At 34.1% G+C, this 20,128-nt stretch overlaps 4 protein-coding genes across 7 annotated transcripts; all 4 read right to left on the bottom strand.

Annotated features, from left to right (window-relative positions):
* Positions 1-754: 754 nt before the first annotated feature.
* Positions 755-3,393, bottom strand: LOC108226121 (heat stress transcription factor A-6b). 3 transcript variants are annotated; one of them, XR_010285548.1, is made up of 3 exons: positions 2,946-3,088; positions 982-1,098; positions 755-885 (listed from the first exon to the last, which is right to left on the bottom strand). XR_010285548.1 is itself a non-coding variant. In XM_017401071.2 (2 exons), exons 1-2 carry the CDS (start codon positions 3,243-3,245, stop codon positions 1,454-1,456), a joined length of 987 nt encoding a protein of 328 aa, XP_017256560.1. In that variant the 5' UTR covers positions 3,246-3,393; the 3' UTR covers positions 1,335-1,453. The 3 variants fall into 3 exon arrangements, 1 of the variants encoding a protein (XP_017256560.1); XR_010285549.1 differs by lacking the exon at positions 755-885 and having other exon boundaries at positions 978-1,115; positions 2,946-3,085; XM_017401071.2 differs by lacking the exons at positions 755-885; positions 982-1,098 and adding an exon at positions 1,335-2,140 and having other exon boundaries at positions 2,946-3,393.
* A 1,460-nt stretch (positions 3,394-4,853) lies between these two features.
* Positions 4,854-7,927, bottom strand: LOC108226372 (acireductone dioxygenase 2). Its single transcript, XM_017401318.2, has 7 exons — positions 7,769-7,927; positions 6,615-6,726; positions 6,438-6,532; positions 6,164-6,278; positions 5,855-5,979; positions 5,235-5,305; positions 4,854-5,141 (listed from the first exon to the last, which is right to left on the bottom strand). Exons 1-7 carry the CDS (start codon positions 7,784-7,786, stop codon positions 5,075-5,077), a joined length of 603 nt encoding a protein of 200 aa, XP_017256807.1. The 5' UTR covers positions 7,787-7,927; the 3' UTR covers positions 4,854-5,074.
* Positions 7,928-12,669: 4,742 nt separating this feature from the next.
* Positions 12,670-14,113, bottom strand: LOC108226420 (acireductone dioxygenase 1). Its single transcript, XM_017401377.2, has 5 exons — positions 13,971-14,113; positions 13,800-13,887; positions 13,614-13,708; positions 13,215-13,454; positions 12,670-13,019 (listed from the first exon to the last, which is right to left on the bottom strand). The coding sequence occupies exons 1-5, from the start codon at positions 13,980-13,982 to the stop codon at positions 12,885-12,887; spliced, it is 570 nt and encodes a 189-aa protein (XP_017256866.1). The 5' UTR covers positions 13,983-14,113; the 3' UTR covers positions 12,670-12,884.
* A 2,007-nt stretch (positions 14,114-16,120) lies between these two features.
* Positions 16,121-19,977, bottom strand: LOC108225861 (VAN3-binding protein). Of its 2 annotated transcripts, none has more exons than XM_017400823.2 (7): positions 19,565-19,977; positions 19,045-19,152; positions 17,705-18,125; positions 17,274-17,501; positions 16,976-17,025; positions 16,701-16,758; positions 16,121-16,546 (listed from the first exon to the last, which is right to left on the bottom strand). In XM_017400823.2, the coding sequence occupies exons 1-7, from the start codon at positions 19,847-19,849 to the stop codon at positions 16,332-16,334; spliced, it is 1,365 nt and encodes a 454-aa protein (XP_017256312.1). In that variant the 5' UTR covers positions 19,850-19,977; the 3' UTR covers positions 16,121-16,331. The 2 variants fall into 2 exon arrangements, with proteins under 2 accessions (XP_017256312.1, XP_017256307.1); XM_017400818.2 differs by having other exon boundaries at positions 19,045-19,155; positions 19,565-19,974.
* Between the last annotated feature and the right edge of the window lie 151 nt (positions 19,978-20,128).

Raw genomic sequence — 20,128 nt, forward strand, 5'->3', positions numbered from 1 at the left:
CCAGTTGATTAAGATAGCTTAATTGTAAGGTGAGGTTCCATACAATCCGTGTCCCAAGTCAAACATTAAGAAACTGCCCAACCTGCAAGTTGGCAAAATTTTGTTAAAAGATCACTCACCAAAACGCAAGCCAGGTTCTAGTTTCCAAATAGTAGACAGATGACAAATTTTATCTAATCATCCTTTTGAATCACGACTTAATGTTTGACCCGGTTACCAGCTTATTAATTTCTACTCCCTCCGTCCCTCTGAGTTATATACACTGGGGGACCGGGACACAACACAGACTTTAATGCTCCACTAAAATATAGTTCTATAACTTATTTTTAAGATTTTTCTTTTCTGTATAAAAGTTTGAATGTTATATTTTTATTTAGAAAAAGAAAATTTTAAAAATAAGTTACAGAACTATATTTTATAAGAGCATTGAAATGCATGTAGAATTAAATAGGACAGAGGGAGTATTAATCAAATAAAAAGGAGAGTAATAACCATACATTCTTTCTTTTTTTTGGCAGGGAAATTTTTTGACATAAACCCGGGTGCAGACCATCCTACTAAACCTAACACAAGAACCGAGTGTTCATGCACTGGTAGATAGCCCCTAACAAATATATGACAGTCACGGGGATCGAAATCTTAATCACAAGTTTTCCAACAATCTCCACACCCACTAATAAGCATAGTTTCTAAGATACACAAGTTTATTATTTGAAATTACACAGAAAGTGGAATCTAAACTGAAAACACAACAAAAACAGCAGAAAAGATATTCAGCATGAGACAGAACAATACAGGTAATTCAGAAGGATAGTTCTTTAGTCCATAATAATAGGATTAGGAACTGCCTTCCATACATTTTAGCTGTACAGGCCTTTGGCAAACCTACATTAGAGCAACAAAACTTGGTCATGTTAATGAAGCATATGATCACCTTCGTTCGCAACTCTATTCATACAAGTTTGCAGCATTTTGACTTACCATTAATGAATTCTACAGGGAAGACATGCAACAGTATTCACAACCATCCCCTGTCGCATAGAATTCCCAGCCAATGTCTTTTGTATACTAAATTTGCCGCCTTCAGCTACTAAGCCGCTGCCAAAAATTTACTCCTAATTAGGAATAAATAAATTTGTCAGAGCTTAATAGTTTGAAATATAAAAGCAAACCATAATATAAAAGACATTATCTGAACATGTTAATGCCTTTAAGGAGGTCCCAGGTATTCAGCAACAAAATCATAACATAAAGATAATCTCCACCCTTAGAATCATGATGCTTAAGCCGGCTTCAATGAAAAAATTCATCTTCAAACCAACAAATAAAGTACATAAAATAAAATATCAGGTAGGTTTCAGATTGATGGAGAATGAAGAAGAAGATCGTTAATGCCTTCCAGGATCATCAAGTCGGACTGGTAACAATCTTAATTACACTAAATTTACGCTGATCAGCCAAACAAACCTAACTCTTCTTCATTCGTATCATTCAACAAGTCTTCCCAAAACTTCTTATCGAGTCCATTATTTCCTCCATCTTGTCCCTCGTCACTTCCCTTCGAAGTTTCTTCTACTGCTTGCATTTCAATAGAAAGTGTGTTCATTTCCGGAATTTCTGCATCAGTAAGATCCTTACTTCCTAATTCAACATAAATTTGTCTTTTACCTTGACTTATCTCTCTGAACTCAACACTTCCACAAACTTGATCAGTTCCCTTACTTTTTGTCTTACTAATTGCTTCCACAAGCTCACCCCTTCTCCCTGATTCAAATAATTTCTGAACTAGACTTGGATTCCGGATCATTCTAGTCAAGAAGCCCATGATATGTTGTTGTTTAATCTCTGTGTCTCTTAGTCTAAATTCAATAGCTTTAAGGTGTGCTTTAGTGTTCTGATGTTCTTGTCTAAGTCTAACTAATTCCACCCTTAAAACTTTTGTCTCAGACTGCAAGCAATCAGTTTCTGCTTCTGACCCAAACTGACCTACTTCTACACAAGAAAGACTGGGACCTTGGAGTAAATTCTGAGGATGAGGAGGTGGTTTCCGTCTCTTAATTTGTTTCAAAAGATGCCTCTGTCCCCTTAAAAACCATTCACTAGCGAACTCCAATTTGTCTGGATCAACTTTTCTAAAACCCTGCATATGTTATAACGGCCAGGAGACATTTAAGCAACTAATGAACCCTATATCTAAAAGAATTTTAAGTTATATCAATACTTGGAGCCAACTAAAGCATTGCAGATGGAGATAGTCCGAAACATGTACTATGTACATATTCTCTAGTCATCTTCTCTAATTCCTTATACCGCAACAACTGACATCTAACATATAATAGGCTACCTTACACTTTATTTGTAATTGTCAATGGAGGATGTGAAGAAGTGGAGGTGAAATTAAAGGGTTACGAGCACATGAAAATGACGAGCTGGAGGAGAAAATAAAGTACATGAAAATGACTAACCTCCCAACACCTCAAATTAAGACTGCATCCAGTTTTGTTGAGAGGGCTGGTAACTTGACAGACAGACAGACAGACAAATTAATGTGTGATGAACAAAATTAGCAAGTAGTATCATATATGCAGTGGCTTGACAGTTCCTAATTCCCATATGCGGTCAACAGGATGCATGAAAGAGTTTTTATGTATTCAGTAAGTTACCCCTACCCCTGCTGTTTAAAGAGAAGCAAGTTATACATTACGAACAAGTGACCTAGCAGATAACAAGTAACCACTTGTGCAACAAGGAAAACCTTGTTCAATGAGTAGAAGAGGACATATCAAAAATTAAGCTGAAAGTGCAAAGCCAGGTATTAAATTGCATTCTCATATGATGACGGGATGTATAAGATAAGCAGAGTGCCAGAGTGTACCTCTATTAAAATAAGATAAGATAAAAACTTCAGGGTCGACTTATATGGTTAAAAAGACGAAAGTACTTACATATGTGTTAAGCTGTCTGATAAAACTGGACAAGTTACTGTGCTTAAAGTACTTGGGAAGAAGCTGATTGGCAAAAGAGTCAGGATCCCAAATAACAAAACTGTTATTGCCTTTGCTCCAAGAAACAATATGGTTGGTCCTCGAGTCATCAACAAGGTCACAAATTTTAGCCAGAAACGGGGGAGGACTTGCGCCTTGTAGACCTTCCAATGCTTGAGGAACAGCAACACATAATCCCCTCGAATGCGATGAACTTGATCCTGTGACTTCCAGCATTGGCACTAAGCCTGATTGATCCATAGAACTACACTATGGTGTATGTTTATATATACCAACAAGGCCTTGAGTGTATGTATGAGATGACAAATGCACTTGTAAATAGGAAGAAACACGAAGGAAGAGAGAATATATTGTAGAGGGAGTGATCAAGATTTGTGAAATGTGATAAGCAGGGAGGATATTTATATATCTGTGCTGAATAGATTCATGGACAGGTGGCAAGTTGATGATGAAAAGAGAATCAAAATGGGTAGCACTTATGTTGATCCCCCATGTCCTTCTCCATTGGGAAAGCTGTTTGGTAAACTATTTCTTTTTGTTTGTTTATATCAGCCAAAGGACAGGTGTTAACCATATGCAGAAACATGTGCTTGCCTTCAGTAAAAACAATTGTATGGATATATCTAAAACCATCAAGAATTCAAGGCTGGCTTATAATATATATAGCACATTTTTACACTAGAGGAATTGACAGTGGTATGCATCAAAGGGCCTCTCTTTATATAGAGAAAGAAGAGTCCCATGGAGGAGATGAAACTTAACACCATGAATATAAAACCAAGGATTTTAGTTAACCTAATATCTGATAGCCTTAGGCTAATTGGTTGTAGTTTTGAACTTGAATTTGAGTAAGAAATACTGCAAGATCTGTTAATTGTTTATTGTTTAATGGTTGTTGGGGTAGAAAATGAAAAGCCTAGATCTTGATCTAAAAATATCTGGCTCAAAAAGTGAACCACCAAAATATCTTCAGGCATCAAATAGTATAAAACAGGAGTACTTTAACAAAATTAAACCAATATTTCTAATGTCACTATACTGATGTGGTGCACATGGGGATCATCCAATCAGATTCCTGCAATTTAATCGGTTTCTAGGCAGATGGTCAACAACTATGGAGCTTATAATATTGTAGTAGGTGAACAGGTGTCGAACTTGGAATAGGGCACGCAAGTAGTACAGAAACAAATAATTGATCTAAAAGATGATTATAATAACAAGGAAAAGGACCATTCTGGCAAAAGCACAAGTGCACAAGCTTTTATCAAGACAGGTGTTGGCACCATGGTTATTCAGCAAAAACTATATACTAAAATTACAGTGGCTCAAAGTTGAAAATACTCAAATATTTGTAGGAAGCTTCATAGCAAATGTCTGGAGAAATAAGATTTTTATCTAGAAATTGTATACCGGTTTCAAACACAAACTTTCTGAGGTGCCCTTATGGGGTAAAGGGAATCTATTGTCTGATGTGCCCTTCTGGAATACAGGAATTCTAGTTGTTCAAGTGCAAGAAGTCAAGAACTGCAAATCTCTTTGAGATTGTTATCTAACATGCCCTAGCCCTAAGTACCTAACCATATAACACAGGCTGAGGACACAGTCCTTGTATAGTACCTTAAAGCACAAGTACTCCATAAAATTATTTTGCAATTATTTGTTTTATAAAAATAACGTTTTCCTTATCCTAGAACTTATCCCATCACCAGGTACAATATCAGGGAGAGAGTTGATCTAATATTTTTTTTGATTTTTGAATTTTCACACGAACAGGGAAATTGGTTAAACATCCAGCAAGAGCGTGCAGCCTATATCGTATAAGATGAATGTTACTTTGGAATTTAGATATACACCAGAAAACGGCACTCTTCTTTGGCATGCAAGGTACAAACAGGGCATATATTCATAAATCCAGCAAGACAGTTTATATCAGCTACATTTATTCAGGAAACCAACTGAAAAGAGTACAACAGCGAAGTAGATATAGCAAGACTCATATTAGTGTCCAGACACTGACGCGTTCATTTGCTGTAGCTGTATAAGTTTCGGCAATCTTTGAAGATACGTTATCAAGCTGTGGCATCCACGCTGTTATTTGCAGTTGCCTTCTGCACGAAGGATTCAAGATACTCCTTCCTGTTAAAGTTTGGAATACATCAGATGATTAGTTTCTGAACATGTTTCAAAGCACAAATTCAAAACAACTGTCAGCAGTCCAACAAATCGAACCTTGCAGGAAGATGATCATGTGGGCGATTAAAAGGAGTCCATACAGGGTCGCCAACGAAAAGCCGCATAGCCTGACAAACACACCGTTTATGAATCAGTAAGACATCTTTTTAGATCAATTCGTAAGAAAATAAAGGTATTCAGTTCTATATATTAATTGCTCAAGCATAGATACAGGTGAAGAGTCTCAAAATTTGACTAAATTATAAAATTTTGAGTTTTATCATATATAACATAGAATGCTCGACACCATCAAAGTGCACAGATTAATCTTCTTCCCCAACTAGTGACTTCCTTTTTCAGTATAGTATTGACTATTGACACATATAGGATATGTACCACATACTTCAAATCTTCAGTTTCCATACATATGTGATTATTTATATATCAGAACTACCTAACTATCTCATATCTATAACTGTTGTTCCATGCAAGAGGTAGAAGAAAGATTTCGAATAAAAGGTGCTCCAGATAGCAGGCAAGTTGCAAGTAAGAAGATTTCAGTATTTCAGGAGCTATCCTACCCAACTCAAAGAGATCATCCATTAACAAAACAAAAACACCATTGAGATTTGAGCGTAAGAATGGCCAGAATTCAATGTCCGTCAGGCTGTAAGTACCTTAATATAGTTGTTTGAATCAAGTGTAAAGCGATGGTAAATTCCAGCAGGCAGTACAATCATTCCGCCTTTCTTTACCCATACTCGGATCCAACCATCATTGTGATCCCTCACATCAAAATAACCTTCAAAAAAGAATGTAGCAAGAAAGAATTAGAGAAGCTTAAACATGCAGGAAAATTCAGCACAGCAAAGGCAAGTTGAAGACTACTACAGCTAGATCTAGACTTGGCTGTAAGTGTCCAAAACTGGTGGGTGTCCAAGAGTCTAGGTAAGATAATTTTATAAAAAAATCTTAGTAATCATTACCACTTCCAGCAACACAGTAGCGGATTTCCTCATCAGTGTGAAGATGCTCTTCAAAAAAGTTTTTTATCTTCTCCTCATAATTTGGTAACTTTTCTGGGCACACCTCACAGAAGTCCTGCACAAGAAGCTTCAACAGTGTTATAACTAAAATTTACTAGCATAGAATTCTAGAGAAAGCAATACTCTCTGCCACATAACTAATAACATACAAATAAGTCTAAAAAAGGTTGTGTGAGAAAGATAAATTGAGAAACACATAAACATTCTTACTGACCGTGTAAGAGTATCCACGTGATTCACGAATTTCCTTCAACTTCTCATCTGTTTCATAATTATCTGCATCTAGTCGCCAGCTAAGCACCCCAAGTTCTGCAAAATCAAACAGAGGCTCGTAGGTGCACTCAAATAATTTAAAGTTCAAGATCTGGTAATGTTGAACTGAAGTACATACCGGCAAGTTTCTCTAGCGAGACAAATTCCTTTGGATTTCGGTGATGGGGTAATCGTTGGTCTTCATCACTATCATCCATGTACCATGCCTGTATAACTTCCTCCCTCTCATCCTACAGAAAATAAAATGCCCAGAATCAAATACCATACATCTTTTTCTTCATTTTATCCTACTCCTTCACTCGAGGCCAACATTTGTATATCATGTCCCAATCCCAAAGTTTTACCATATCAGGTTTTGATCCATTAATTGCAGTGAGTTAAAAAATCGTTAGACTCTGAATTTGTATGTATAAAACAAGTACATATTAAATACATGCACCGATGTGCGGAACCAGAATGGCACTGTAGCTCGATGTAGCATTTAGTAAGCTTCTGTGGAAAGCAGCCATAATCATCCTTTGTCACTCGGGTTTCATTCTCTTGCATTAAACCGACTAACATGGGAATGAAATTAAATTCAAAAATATTTGAGAAGTACAAACAATAATCGATTAATTACCCCATTTCATTCGGCAAGTTCATACTATGGTTAAAATTTCCTTGAATTCCTTCCAAGTTCCAACTACCAAATAAACAGACATTTCTCGGTTCCACCATCTTCTTCACCCTTCTCGTCATAAAATATTTGCAAACCTCTAGTATTTATCCCTTCTGCTCCCACGTTTTTCCCTTACACCCCTTGTTTTCATCATAAAAATAATATAATTTCTTCCAAGTGAACACCAAATGAAAGTTAAAACTTCAAACTCACCTTTTTCGTTATCCATTTATTCCTAAAACCATATCAGAGACCAACAATACAATTCATCCATAAAATTGCATATGATGACTCGATTCACAAGCTAATCAACAAGATATTAAAACAATCAAATACATCATAAACTTGATTCCCTAAAACCCTAAACAAACATTCAAGAAAAGCAGCTTCTGTAAAATATTCTAAACTGAAGTTGTAATTTTGAAACAAGATTATTAATTATAAACGAATGAATAAATTCAAAGACTCGAACAATTGCAATAACATATATAATGATATCCCCGATTCAATAATTCATATTGAACATCGTGAACTAATAATATTGTATGCTGAAGAACTTAAAAACACAAACAGAAATACAAACAAATATACATATATACACATGTATATATTACCTTGCTGATAGACCCCATTTGCGCCTTGTATCAAAAAGTTTTATTAAAGATTTAAGTTCTCTCCTCTCTGTCTCTCTCTCTCTCTCGATCTCTCGATCTCTCTGGATGAATTTTTTTACGCTTTAAAGCTACGCCACAAGCAAACACGTCCTTATTCTAAATATATCCTTTGAATATTAAACGCATTATTCATGGTCTCTAATGACACTAATACCCCTTGTTTTAATATTTAGAATATGCTTTGTATTTGACTAGATTCACGTCCAGATTAATTGTTACACGATCATAGAAAATGACTTAATGAGGTATATCCAAGTAAATTAAATATATCCTGACAAAAAAAAGGTAAATTCAATATAAAAGATGGTGAAATATAAACTATTTCTCAAACTTCCGGATTTACAAATGGTCTGTTTAGATTTTTGTTGAAAATTGTGTGGTGTTTGGAAAAGAGCCGATAAGAAAAGTAGATCAGATAAATGTTTACTAATTTTTCTGATATTAGCGTATTTTAAATATTAATATTAAAAGTTAATATTATGATAAGATTTAATAGTGAAATAATAAAAGCTTCTCGCAACAACAACAAAAACTAATAATAACATATGATTGTTATGATTTTATCTTAATAAAATGAGGATTCTTGTTCCATCTTTTTTATATATAATAAAATAGTTTTATACTACAGGTAAAAGCATGATTCATGATGTATTTGACCTTCTTTTTTTTTTGAAGAAATGTATTTGACCTCTTAATAAATCATTTCAAACATAGATTTTTTTGTTTATATAAGAGTTGAGAGAGCACGCGGATTTGAAGGCTGGCTAAACGTGTACGTAAAGACTGGGGAGAAACAGAGAGATGTGAATTTGCCTAGAATTGAAAGAAGAAGAAAAAAAATTGCTTTTTCAGCGCTCCATTTTGGAATCTTAAAGTGTTCTCTCCATTTTTATATAATAAAAGTTTAATATTCTAACACACGGTATTTCAACACATTAAATATACTAGCTTATAACCCGTGCAAGGCACGGAAGTTTTTAATTATTTATAAACTTTTTAAATATATTTTAAATGGTGCGAAAAAATTTAATTTATAAATAATAAATTAAAATTGTATGTATCATGCCAAAGTATTAAATTCTTTCTATCAAATATTAAATTATTTTAATTAGAATATGTGACGCCAACTCCTATTAGATTATATTTATAAATGTATTTTATATTAGAATTATTATAATGTGATTTAAATATTTTTCTAAATATTTTTATGGTTCGAGATTAAAATTGATAAACATAATTTATTTTGAATTAAGAAGATAAATCATAAACATGCAATTTTGTTTTGGATTAAAAAAAAGTTTTAGTATTCGTTCCTCACATAAATCGGGCTTATCAATTTTAAAATTTATTAAATATAAATAATTTTGTGACGATGCGATTTATATGATTTCACAAATAAAACTCGTAGAAAATATTTATTTTGGATTTAAAAAAATCATAAACATGTGAAAGACATAATTTGTTTTGTATTTAGAAAAAGAATTATAAACATGCAAGTAGATATCAGTTGTTTTATGGAACAGAACTTAATTTTGTTCTAATATAACGGTGCTTATTTGTTCAATATACGATCTGATAGATAAAAATAATTTTGTGACGGTGCGATTTATACGATTCTACAATTAAAATTAGTAAGAAATATTTATTTTGGATAAAAAAAATCAAAAACACTTGAAAGACAGAAATTGTTTTGGATTCAGATAAGGAATTATAAACATGCAAGTATATATCAGTTTCCTTATAGAACAGAATTTAATCTTGTTCTAATATAACGGTGCTTATTTGTTCAATATACGATCTAACTTTGTTCTAATCTAACGGTGCTTATTTGTTCAATATACGATCTAACGGATGATAAGTTTTTGGACCATCGGACGATGCGACCAAATTATCTCCTTTACGCTTATTATATATAAGTATATAATATAATAGTTAGAGTTATTATTTCTATTTTTTAAAATAAAAATATTAAACTTATACTTGAAATTTTTAAAAAAAGTTAAAATAATGGGACTGCGTGACTTAACTTTAAAAAAATGATAATTACTTATAAGTGAGCAATTACTTATAAGTGAAAAATAATTATTAATTTATGTGCTTGATATAACTTATTAAGTATAAAAGTTACTAATATAATAATAAATTATTATAAATTATCTTTCAAAATGATTCTACACATATTTATAAAGTCAAAGTTTAAGAGAAAACAAATAATAAATCATCCTATGAAGTTAAGGTTTTCAACTTCTCGATTTCTGTTAATAAATTAAATATTGTCTTATAATTTTTGACACAAAAAATACCAATAAATTATTTCTGACTTATATTCAGAAGTCGAATAACTAAGCTTTAGTCATGACCAATAATTTAGCTATAAGCTTAAAAAGTATATAAAATGTCAATTATTTGAAAAGAGAAGAAGCAGTATTTTTAGAATCATAAATGTATAACATTTTTTGTTGTCGACATTTAAAGTTGAGGGACTTAACAAGTTTATTTTACATCTTGTTATTCCACTGCGGTTTTCCAAGTCATTTAACTGGGTTAATGTATTAAATCAGTTATTAATCTAAAAATAATATTAGAGAGGTCGTTAAAATTAATTATACATACATATCATTAATTATCTTTGTCGTGTTGAATAGAACTATGTACTAATGTGGTACTCCCTCCGTCCCACAATATATGTCCCTTTGACTTTTTTCACGTAATTTGAGGTGCAAATAAAACATATGTCTATATATTATTTTTCAAACTTTTTTTTTCTGAATAAAAATATGGATGTTATACTTTTATTCAGAAAAAAAAAATTTGAAAAATAATGTATAGAAGTATGTTTTATTTGCACATCAAATTACGTGCAAAAAGTCAAAGGGACATGTATTGTGGGACGGAGGGAGTATTATTTAATTCAAAAATCAGTCTCACACTTGTATATGTACTAAAAAGTTGAAACAATCAAACACTTCCCAGGGCATCTCCGATTTCTGCTTTATAACCTCCTTTATCTTCATATATGAAGTTAAAACACTAAATTTCATCTCCAATGCACTATATCTCTATCTTTATATATAAAGCAAACAACTATCCAACTTCAAATTTGAAGGAACACTGTAGAGATAAAATCAAGGAAATAAACTATACATATTCATATAAGCATTGTCAATCATTGATAAATAAAGCTAAAATAGGTTTGGAGTACAATTACATTGTTGAATACATTAATAAAATGGATTTGAAGTGTAAGTTGAAAGAATGATTGGAGAAGAACTAGTGATATGAAGTGAAAAAGGTGAAAATTTAAAGATAGAGTTGTTTTAAAATAGAGTAATGTTTGGAGATGGTCTTAACATATTAGTCTTTTCTCAGTTAAATTCAGTTAAAATTATGTATCAACTTTAATGATCTCTTTGATAACTGTTTTGAGATAGTCATGTGACTTTGGGAACAATCCCATCTCTTACGATTATGAAATTAATTATAATTATAGCATCTTCAACGGCGTTAGCTATAATTATTGGCTAAATATGACATGTAAGACATTAGGTAAAATATGCTGAATCTATAAGACATTTTGCTTCAATGATATTGGCTATATTGGTTGGTTATAATTTAAAAATAATATGTTATTAATATTTTAGATCGTTAAAATAGAATATATCAGTTCAATACGATAATAAATGATGTGGAATCTTCCGACAGATTTCTTACAGACCTGTAGAGGTTCGCAAATATAGCCATCATAGGAGGTTGGTTAAAATTATAGACAACAGCTGAATATGGTTGGAGTATGAGTTTTCGAGGTGTTGGCTAAATTTTTTTATATTTAGTATGCCAACTCACCTTTTAGCTAAAGGTTTTGAATAGTTGGAGATGCTCTTGGGGGTGTAAACAAACCAAACTGTTCGTGAGCTACTGGAGCTCGGCTCGTAAAATATTCGAATTTGATTCGGTAATGATCGAGCCAAGCTTGAGCTCGAGCTATTTGGATGTTTTACCGAGCCGAGCTCGAGCTTCAAATTACTCGGCCCGTAAGGTTCGCGAGTCTTATCGAACTTCTACTATTTTTTCATTTTTTATTATAAATATATTTTTACAAATATATTTAATATTTTATTTATAACTTATATATTTAATCGAACTCAAGCCAAACCGATCATATTTGGAATTTTTGTCAATATTTGGTGCCTCGATTCGAGCTTTCGAGCCGAACTCGAGCCTTTCGAACTGTTTACGAACTGAGCTTCGAATTTGAAATTAAAGGCTCGATCAAATTCAAACTCAAACTCAAGTCCCGAACTTTTCAATCGAGCTCGAGCTGAGCCTCATTCGACTCGGCTCGGCTCGATTACAACCCTAATTGCAAGCACTTCAAATTGAACGCACGAAATGGAACACTGTTTATATGACAAAAAGAGAGAGAGAGAGAGACTAAACATTGTATATTGTACAGTACATCTGTACCTGACAGAATACTAAACATTTTACAGAACTTACTAATACAAGTTGTGCTAGACATGTCGCCATTTTGATACACAACATGCTCAACAAAATCAAGTTCAAGCACCTCCAATGTAATAGTACAAACAGGGCCGTTCCATACCTTTTGAGGGCCATGGGACGAAAGAAGAAAATGGGTCTAATTTTTTTTACTTCACTAAATTTGATAAAATATGACCTTGTAGCAATGCAAACTCAAATTTAAGTCAGCTTCCGTAAAAAAATAACTATAAAACAATAAAGTGTACTGGATGTAAAAAAAAAGATTAAACAAATGTTTGATGACATTTATCTGTTAGTGCATGATTGATAGCCATTAGTTTAGTTATGGACGTAGTCACTTAGAATAGAATAGGCTTATATATACTAATAACAATACATAAATTATAAAAATTTTGGGTCCTGGGCGGTCGCCCTAGTTGCCCTCCCTCTGGGCCGGGCCTGAGTACAAAATTACATTAAGTACGTGCTAGTGAGCACCTGTTTGTGTAGAATTGCTAGAATATGATAGTAACAGAATACCAGATACTGATGGGCTACTTTTTTATGGTTTGCTTCAGTGAGCTGTAAGAGGTGTTCCAACTCCGACCTTCTCCGCGAAATTTTTAATGTACTCCCTTCGCGAAGGATGGTTATCTTGTGGCCGATTATATGCAGTCCATACAGGTTCTCCCAGAAACAGCCTCATCAGCTGCAAGTTCTTCATTGTTAATAAATTATTTGACAGACTTGTGCTTCTTTAAGTTTTACCAAATTACACTTAAACAGAACTTATTAACTTAACTATGTGTGCCTTATTGTAACAATGCCAATGTCTATTCATTGTCGCGCTGATTAGTAGTAACTGCTCTTGCATCGATGATTTAAACGAAGAGTTATCAGTTACCTTGATATAGTCAGTGGTGTCTAGAGTAAAGCGGTGGTAAATGCCAGCAGGAAGGATAATGAGATCACCAGGCTTTATCCAAATTCGAATCCAATGGTCATCCTTGTCACGAACATCAAAGTAACCACTCCCTTCCAAACAGTAACGTATCTCTTCATCCTCATGAATATGCTCTGTGTAGAAATTACGCAGCTTCTGCTCGTAATTTTCCACTTTCTCAGGGCTCAAATCCAGTAAATCCTGTACACAAATCAATGTCCAACTTCTCAAAAACATCGAACCGTCTTTGTTTTAGCTCTGAGTTCATATCAGTGAATATTAATGTTCAGATATGCAATCACAGTTATATAACAGACATTCCAGCAGCCCTTAATTTTATTTTCACACACAATTACCTACCATGTAGTTATAGCCCCTTTCCTGTCTAATTTTCTGCAATTCTTCATCGTTTTCATAATTTTTCGGGTTCAAATGCCAATAAAGAACGCCAATATCTGTATCAAGGTGCTTTAAGTTATATGTGGAACTTATTGGAAACTTAACTATGCAAAAGAAAGCAAAAATTGAAAAATTATCAGATAAAACCTGCTAGATGGTCAGGAGAAACGAACTCTTTAGGGTTGCGATGGTGGGGAAGCCTCTGATCTTCATCATTTTCTTCCATAAACCATGCCTGCAAGAATTCACACACGCATGAGAGCAAAACAATATCATTATTACAGTAAACAGAATTCCTAAGAGAACCATCATCGCTACCTCAATCGCCATAGCTGATTTTCTGCTGAGCTTTTTTATTGAGACAAGTGTGTGAAAATGCTAGGCAAGAGATTATATAAGAAACTGAATTATGAAGGAGTGGCTGAAGTGTGTCAGGGAATTTGAAAACAACTTCTTCTAGTTTCTTCTTTAATTGTCTGTTTCTTAGATTTTTATCTAAAAATAAGTGGTGCAAAATATTCTTTAAATAACTGTGAAGTTCTATATAAAGACACATAATACAGACATTTACAATTAGACATCTAGCTACCAATTTATGACATGAATAATCAGAAACTTCATAAATTTATTTGGAACACTAAAATATGTGTTTTTTAGTGTACTATATATTTCTTTACATGTCAGTAACAAGAACTCAGTAATACAAATCACATGACTTTGAATTTACATGTTTCCAGATGACCCTCTCTAGTTATGGCTGATATTTCTAGAATGATATTCTAACTTATTCACTAATTCTTCAATATCTTCTCAATATTTTATCGCCTGCTTCTATGATATGCAAGTCTGATGTCAAAGATAATACATAGTAACTTGTAAAACGGACGACTTCAAAAAGCTGTATGACCTCTTACGTTATCATCTAAGCTTTAAATAAATGCTAAATTTACACACTACCGTGGCCTCCCTCCCATGATGTATCAATCTCCCTGAAGAGTTTCTGATCTGATAGCTTACGAGTTTTAGCAGAAGAGTGTTGCATTTAAGACGAACTGGCCTACAGGAAGCAAGCTTTACAGCATTTAGAATGAGGTCGTGTGTGTATAAGGGGGGACTATGCAGATGCGCGCAATGTCTCTAAGTCTTTATCACCAAATATTCATGTCTTGACAGTGGTAGACGTATAAAAGAATCTGGTTAGTTAATAAGAAATCTGTTGATGACTTGATTCTCAGCCATAACCGTGCCTAAGGTAAATCATAAATGCTAAGCTTACATACATCTTCATCAACAGTCCAATGTCCTATTAGTTTCCAGTTATCACTTTATATATCCAGAATCAAGAAGCAAACTGCAGCAAAATAGAAATCAGCATAAAGTTGATTCCTGTCCAGGGGGTAAATTAAAAAATGCAGAACTTACCCAGTATTATAATTAAATCCATAATTTATTGTATGATTAATTACTCAATCAAGTTGCCAATGAAAACGTAAGACATTTATAAATAACATTTGAGATCGGAATTTATATTAGTCCCGGGTGGAAAATTATCAAGTCAATTGAATTTGGTTAAAAATGGCGCCTGGACAACAATCTTGATATTAGATGCCTTGTTTTCACAATATTGAGGGCATGACAATGTTGGTGACTTAAGTCAAAGTTTGAAATCTGGTTCAAATTTTGTAGTACATTGCTAGGGTCCTGCCACCATTCTACCATATCTCAGATACCATCTAACTATGAAGTGCAATTTCCCCATCTTGTTTGTCCATAGTTTTGCTATGACAGACCAATTATATTTTTGTGTCAGATATGCAATTGTGGTGGAGTTTTCAGATCTACAGTCAAAATATGATGCCCATTTTAACCAGACTTGCATGTTGGATACAGTTAAGAATTCATTTCTAGACATGATTTACACTTTTACAGGTATTCACTTGTTTAACATTTGGTCTTGTAAAGCTTCTGAAATCATATATGCATCAAGTTCATCTTCTCCCATGCTCAACATTTGTATTGCTATCATTGAGATTGCCGGGAAAAACACATGGGGGCTTCTAAATTAATTGAAATAGGTATTGCAAGACAATATATTTGGAATAATAAATCAGAAGTATAGCAAGCTGGATTATCTGAAATTGTTTCAACAGCTAACTCATGGGGGGCTAGCTGAAGTCCTTGAAAGTCATGGTCAATGTAAGACCCACAAGGCAAACAACTGGTTTATTTGGGTCATGAATCATGATCCTGAACTAGTCTGAAACCTTAATATAAGCATCAATCATTCAACAAAGCTAACAGAATCAAAGGAATGTTTTTCATTTTTTTTTTTATTATTTTAACACTTCTCTTTATTCTCTATTCCTCTTTTTGACTGGTCTGGAATTGCCTTTATCTTTACATCAAACAGCTACAAGACTTCACTCACATGCCTTGTTTCTTGATTCTTACTCATTTTGTGTTCACTCTACTTTAAATCCCCCCAAAAAAGGACCATTTGGATAACTTAATACTTTAATTACACCTTTTACACCACAGAATTACCAACAAAAATGAGAAAAGACAAAGAAAAACACCCCACCAAATTTTAAGACCATATGGTTAGTCCCAAAAGCAAAACAAGACAATTTATACTATTCCCAGTTGTCCCATTAGAAATTCTACCCATTCTTGTACTGTTCAAATTTTATGCCTGCTTTTCTTTTCTGCAGCAATGGCAAGCAGTCTTGAAACACCTTGAGTCCATATATCATACTCTCTCTGATTTCGACACTCGAATTCTACGACCCCGCGCAACACTGTCTTCAACGCAAAGTATCGACGATATTCACCACCCTCGAGCAAGTGGCGCCCTGGCCACGCTGGCATATCTTTGATCACCTCCAACACCATATCTACAAAATTCAAAAGAGTGATTAAAGATGACAACTTTAGATCTTTTTATAAAACTAATGCATTCTGCTTTCACAAATCCCGGAATGCCACCACCTCCAATTCTGTTTCACATCATGAGAAAGATAAAAGAGATAAAAGCAAAACACAGCTTACTCTTTTTCTTTTTTGTGATGGTCCCAGCAACATGTCTACTCTTCATTTTCAGCATCACCTGCAAAAGCAAAGAATTTGGGTAAATGTATCATCCACATGTACATCAGTATATGGTAAAAGAATAATTTCGACTTCTAATCCACAGTTTTCTTTAAGAAGTTTCCACTTTTATAAGTTAAAGCTTAATCAAAACCCAAATGATCATGTATAAAGTCCGGTTTTATCAGCCTTCTAATTTGTTTCCAATTATTAGATTCTCAATGATAGAAACAAACCTGGCCCACCCTGTTGATATAAACAGATACTATTTTCCAATGAAGATCACCTGCATCGTATGTTTAAAAAAGTATTGTGTTAAGCCAGTGACACTCTGCAATAGTATATCAGCTAAACTCCGACAAGAATTTATATTTCAATCCGGTTAGGATAGATATTAAAGATAAAAACCAAATAGTTCTGCTAACTTAAAGAGCTAAATTTATTCTTGTATCGGCCCAATCAAGGCAAAAAATTGACGCTCAAGAAGTTTAAAGTTTCATTGCTCAACAAAATAAAGAAATAAATATTATGTACCTTTACGCGTGCGCTTAAGGAGCTCACAACCTCTGGCAAGTAATTCCCGACTGCAAATACCAAGAAAATTTTCTTCAGGGAGTAACTCACCACTGAAGCTACCATTTGAACTGTTATTACTTCCCCCATTGCCACTGATATTCATTCCCTTCTCAACAGGGATCACTGCAGCTATGTTCCACACATCCTTCAGTGCTCTAGCCTTCAACGTGGCCACACCACGCAGAGCTTCACAGTTGAAACAAAAGCATCCCGTTAGAAATATGTTAATGCTCAATATTAATCGTAACCATAAAACTGTTTAATATGATAAACTTGTATACTATACAAAACAACTGGTTTGTTTAAAATCACAAGAGTGCTGATATTTTTAAATGCCTACAGCAGTGATACAAGTACATAACTGTCGAAAATCATAACATAGTACATACCAGTAGCTGCGGCTGCTGTTAACGTCATGATATCACCAGCAGAACGAACATTAACTGCTGAACTAACAACTGATGCTAGATGATCACGCTCTGCACCTAATTGCTCTGCAGCCTCAACGCATTGGGCTGCAACCAGTGTGGCAGCAGAAGCCACTGCCATGTCAGTTTTAGCCATATGTTCATCTTTTCCTGTTGCGGATGAGGCAGCTGTTGCAGCAGCAATCGCTGCAATAGCAGCAGCAACTCCAGCCACTGAAACCGAAGCATGGAGCTGTGCATTTTGAGCTCTTGCTTCCTCTTTCTTTTTCTCTCTTCTGTCCTTTAGCCACCTTCCTACTGTCTTCCCGCCTCCAGCAGGAGGGGCGCCACTAGGGGCACCGCCTCTGAACTGGCTGTTTACATTATTATTCATACGACCAAACTGCAGAAACAAATCAACGTCAGCGATTGAGGATAATATGAAGACTACGTTTACATTAATGAGTGCCCCCTTCAAAAATGTGCTGACCAGCAAAATCATCGCCACAACTAACTTGTGATTTGCAATTAATGTCCATAGTTGTCACTACAGAAATAAACCTATCTGTCATAAATGCAGATCATCTACAAGATTTTCATGGATCACTATCTAGTCACTTCCATATTACTAACTTTTAATTTCTCCCAATTGCATCCACAAAACTGAAGGACCATTGGCTACCAGATCACAGTCTTTCGCCCCACACTCTAGAACACTTAGATTAGGTAGAGAACAGAGAGATCCCTACTGTCATATTTACCAAGAAATTAAATGTCATTTTTGTACCGTAAATATTCTTATAGTCACAAATAGAGAAACAGGTTGTTACTTATAACATGCAGAGCACTATATATGGAGATGTATCAACTAATGTTTCATTTCATCATTTGCAACTGAGGAAGAAACTAATCAACAAGTCAAATTTTGCCAGTAAAAGCGATATAAAGTCATCACAATAACAGGGCATGAGTATGAGTAATAGTATCACATGATAATCAAGTTATCAAGTGATACCTTGCTTATGTGAGAAAACAAATAAAGTGCTAATAAAGAAAGTACCATATTATGAATATGACACTACAAAATTTGGGTTAAAGAGAAAGCTGAAATATACTCATAGAAGATCTATGCTTGATTCTCTCAGTACTATTCATATGCTTTTTCACCCTATAAAAAATGCTGAATTTCAAACTAAACTAGAAAAATTCTTTTTCAACTCCAACTTAAAATTAAAAATCAGTAGATATATATTTGTAGCCTCCACTATTATCTAAAAATTGCTATAACGATAAATTTTCATCTACTAAAAGAGAGCGAAAACCTTAAGGTCATCCATTTCAGAGGGCGAAACAGGGGGGCTATCACTGAGAGAGCCATTCAGTGGACCACTGCTGTGTGAAAGTCTTCCAGATGTCCTTGGTGAAACCTCCTGCTGTTTAAAAAAATAAAACAAATTTAAACTAATGTAAGTAAATATTTTAATATTAAATCGACAGAAATTCTTGAATCTCGAAAGAATCATAGAGATCACGAGACAAAGAAATAACCAACACCACATAATCCAGTGAACAATATAGTTTAAAGCAGCTCTGATGTTTCCCTAGAAAACATGGCAATGTCGGGTAATTTAAATTTCTTTTCACAAGTACTTCCACTGCTACACTTTCCTAGTTTCAAGAAACTCATCTAAATTAATCTTTCCCATGGAGCATAAATTATTTTATCACCGACTTTAAGTCGAAACGACAATTATTTTGAGACAGAGTGATCGTGATTTACCAACATGCAAAAATCTAAAGACTTAAAAAAAGAGATAATAGTACTACATAAAAAAAACTTACAGACTGAGACATGATACGTTCCATGATAAGTTGTGAGGTTTGAGAAGAAGCAAAGGAGAAAGGGTTGCCGGAAACAGTCATGACTTCCTCCAACTCGCCGGCAAGGTCCTCGAAAATGGTGCCAGCAGCAGCACCACCACCGGCGCTGATGGTTTTAGCGAGTAAAGGAGGAGGTGGGGCCAAGGCTTTGGAGACTTCAAGAGCAGAGACACTCCAAGAACGAGACAAGAACTCCATTGGCTCCATTGGAGTCTCTGGTGGTCTGAACATCTGAGCTTGCTTCATCACTCAGTTGTGTTTGTGTTTATGTTTTTGTGTTGTGTACTTGTGTTTGGTAAGTGAAATTTGGGTTGATGATGGAAATAGATTTTATAGACGGAGGAATGAGTAATGAGAGAGAAAATAGTGGCTGAGTGACAGACTGACAGTATTATTTTTTGCTTAGTGACACTTTTGTTTAGTGCAATATCATTTATTTTATTTTTTGAAAATAATTTATTTTATTTTATTTAAAAAAATACTCTCATTTGTCTCTCAGAGTTGTATATGTTTGAGAGATGGGAA

This window comes from Daucus carota, chromosome 1, assembly GCF_001625215.2.
Source record: "Daucus carota subsp. sativus chromosome 1, DH1 v3.0, whole genome shotgun sequence".
Lineage (NCBI taxonomy): Eukaryota > Viridiplantae > Streptophyta > Magnoliopsida > Apiales > Apiaceae > Daucus > Daucus carota.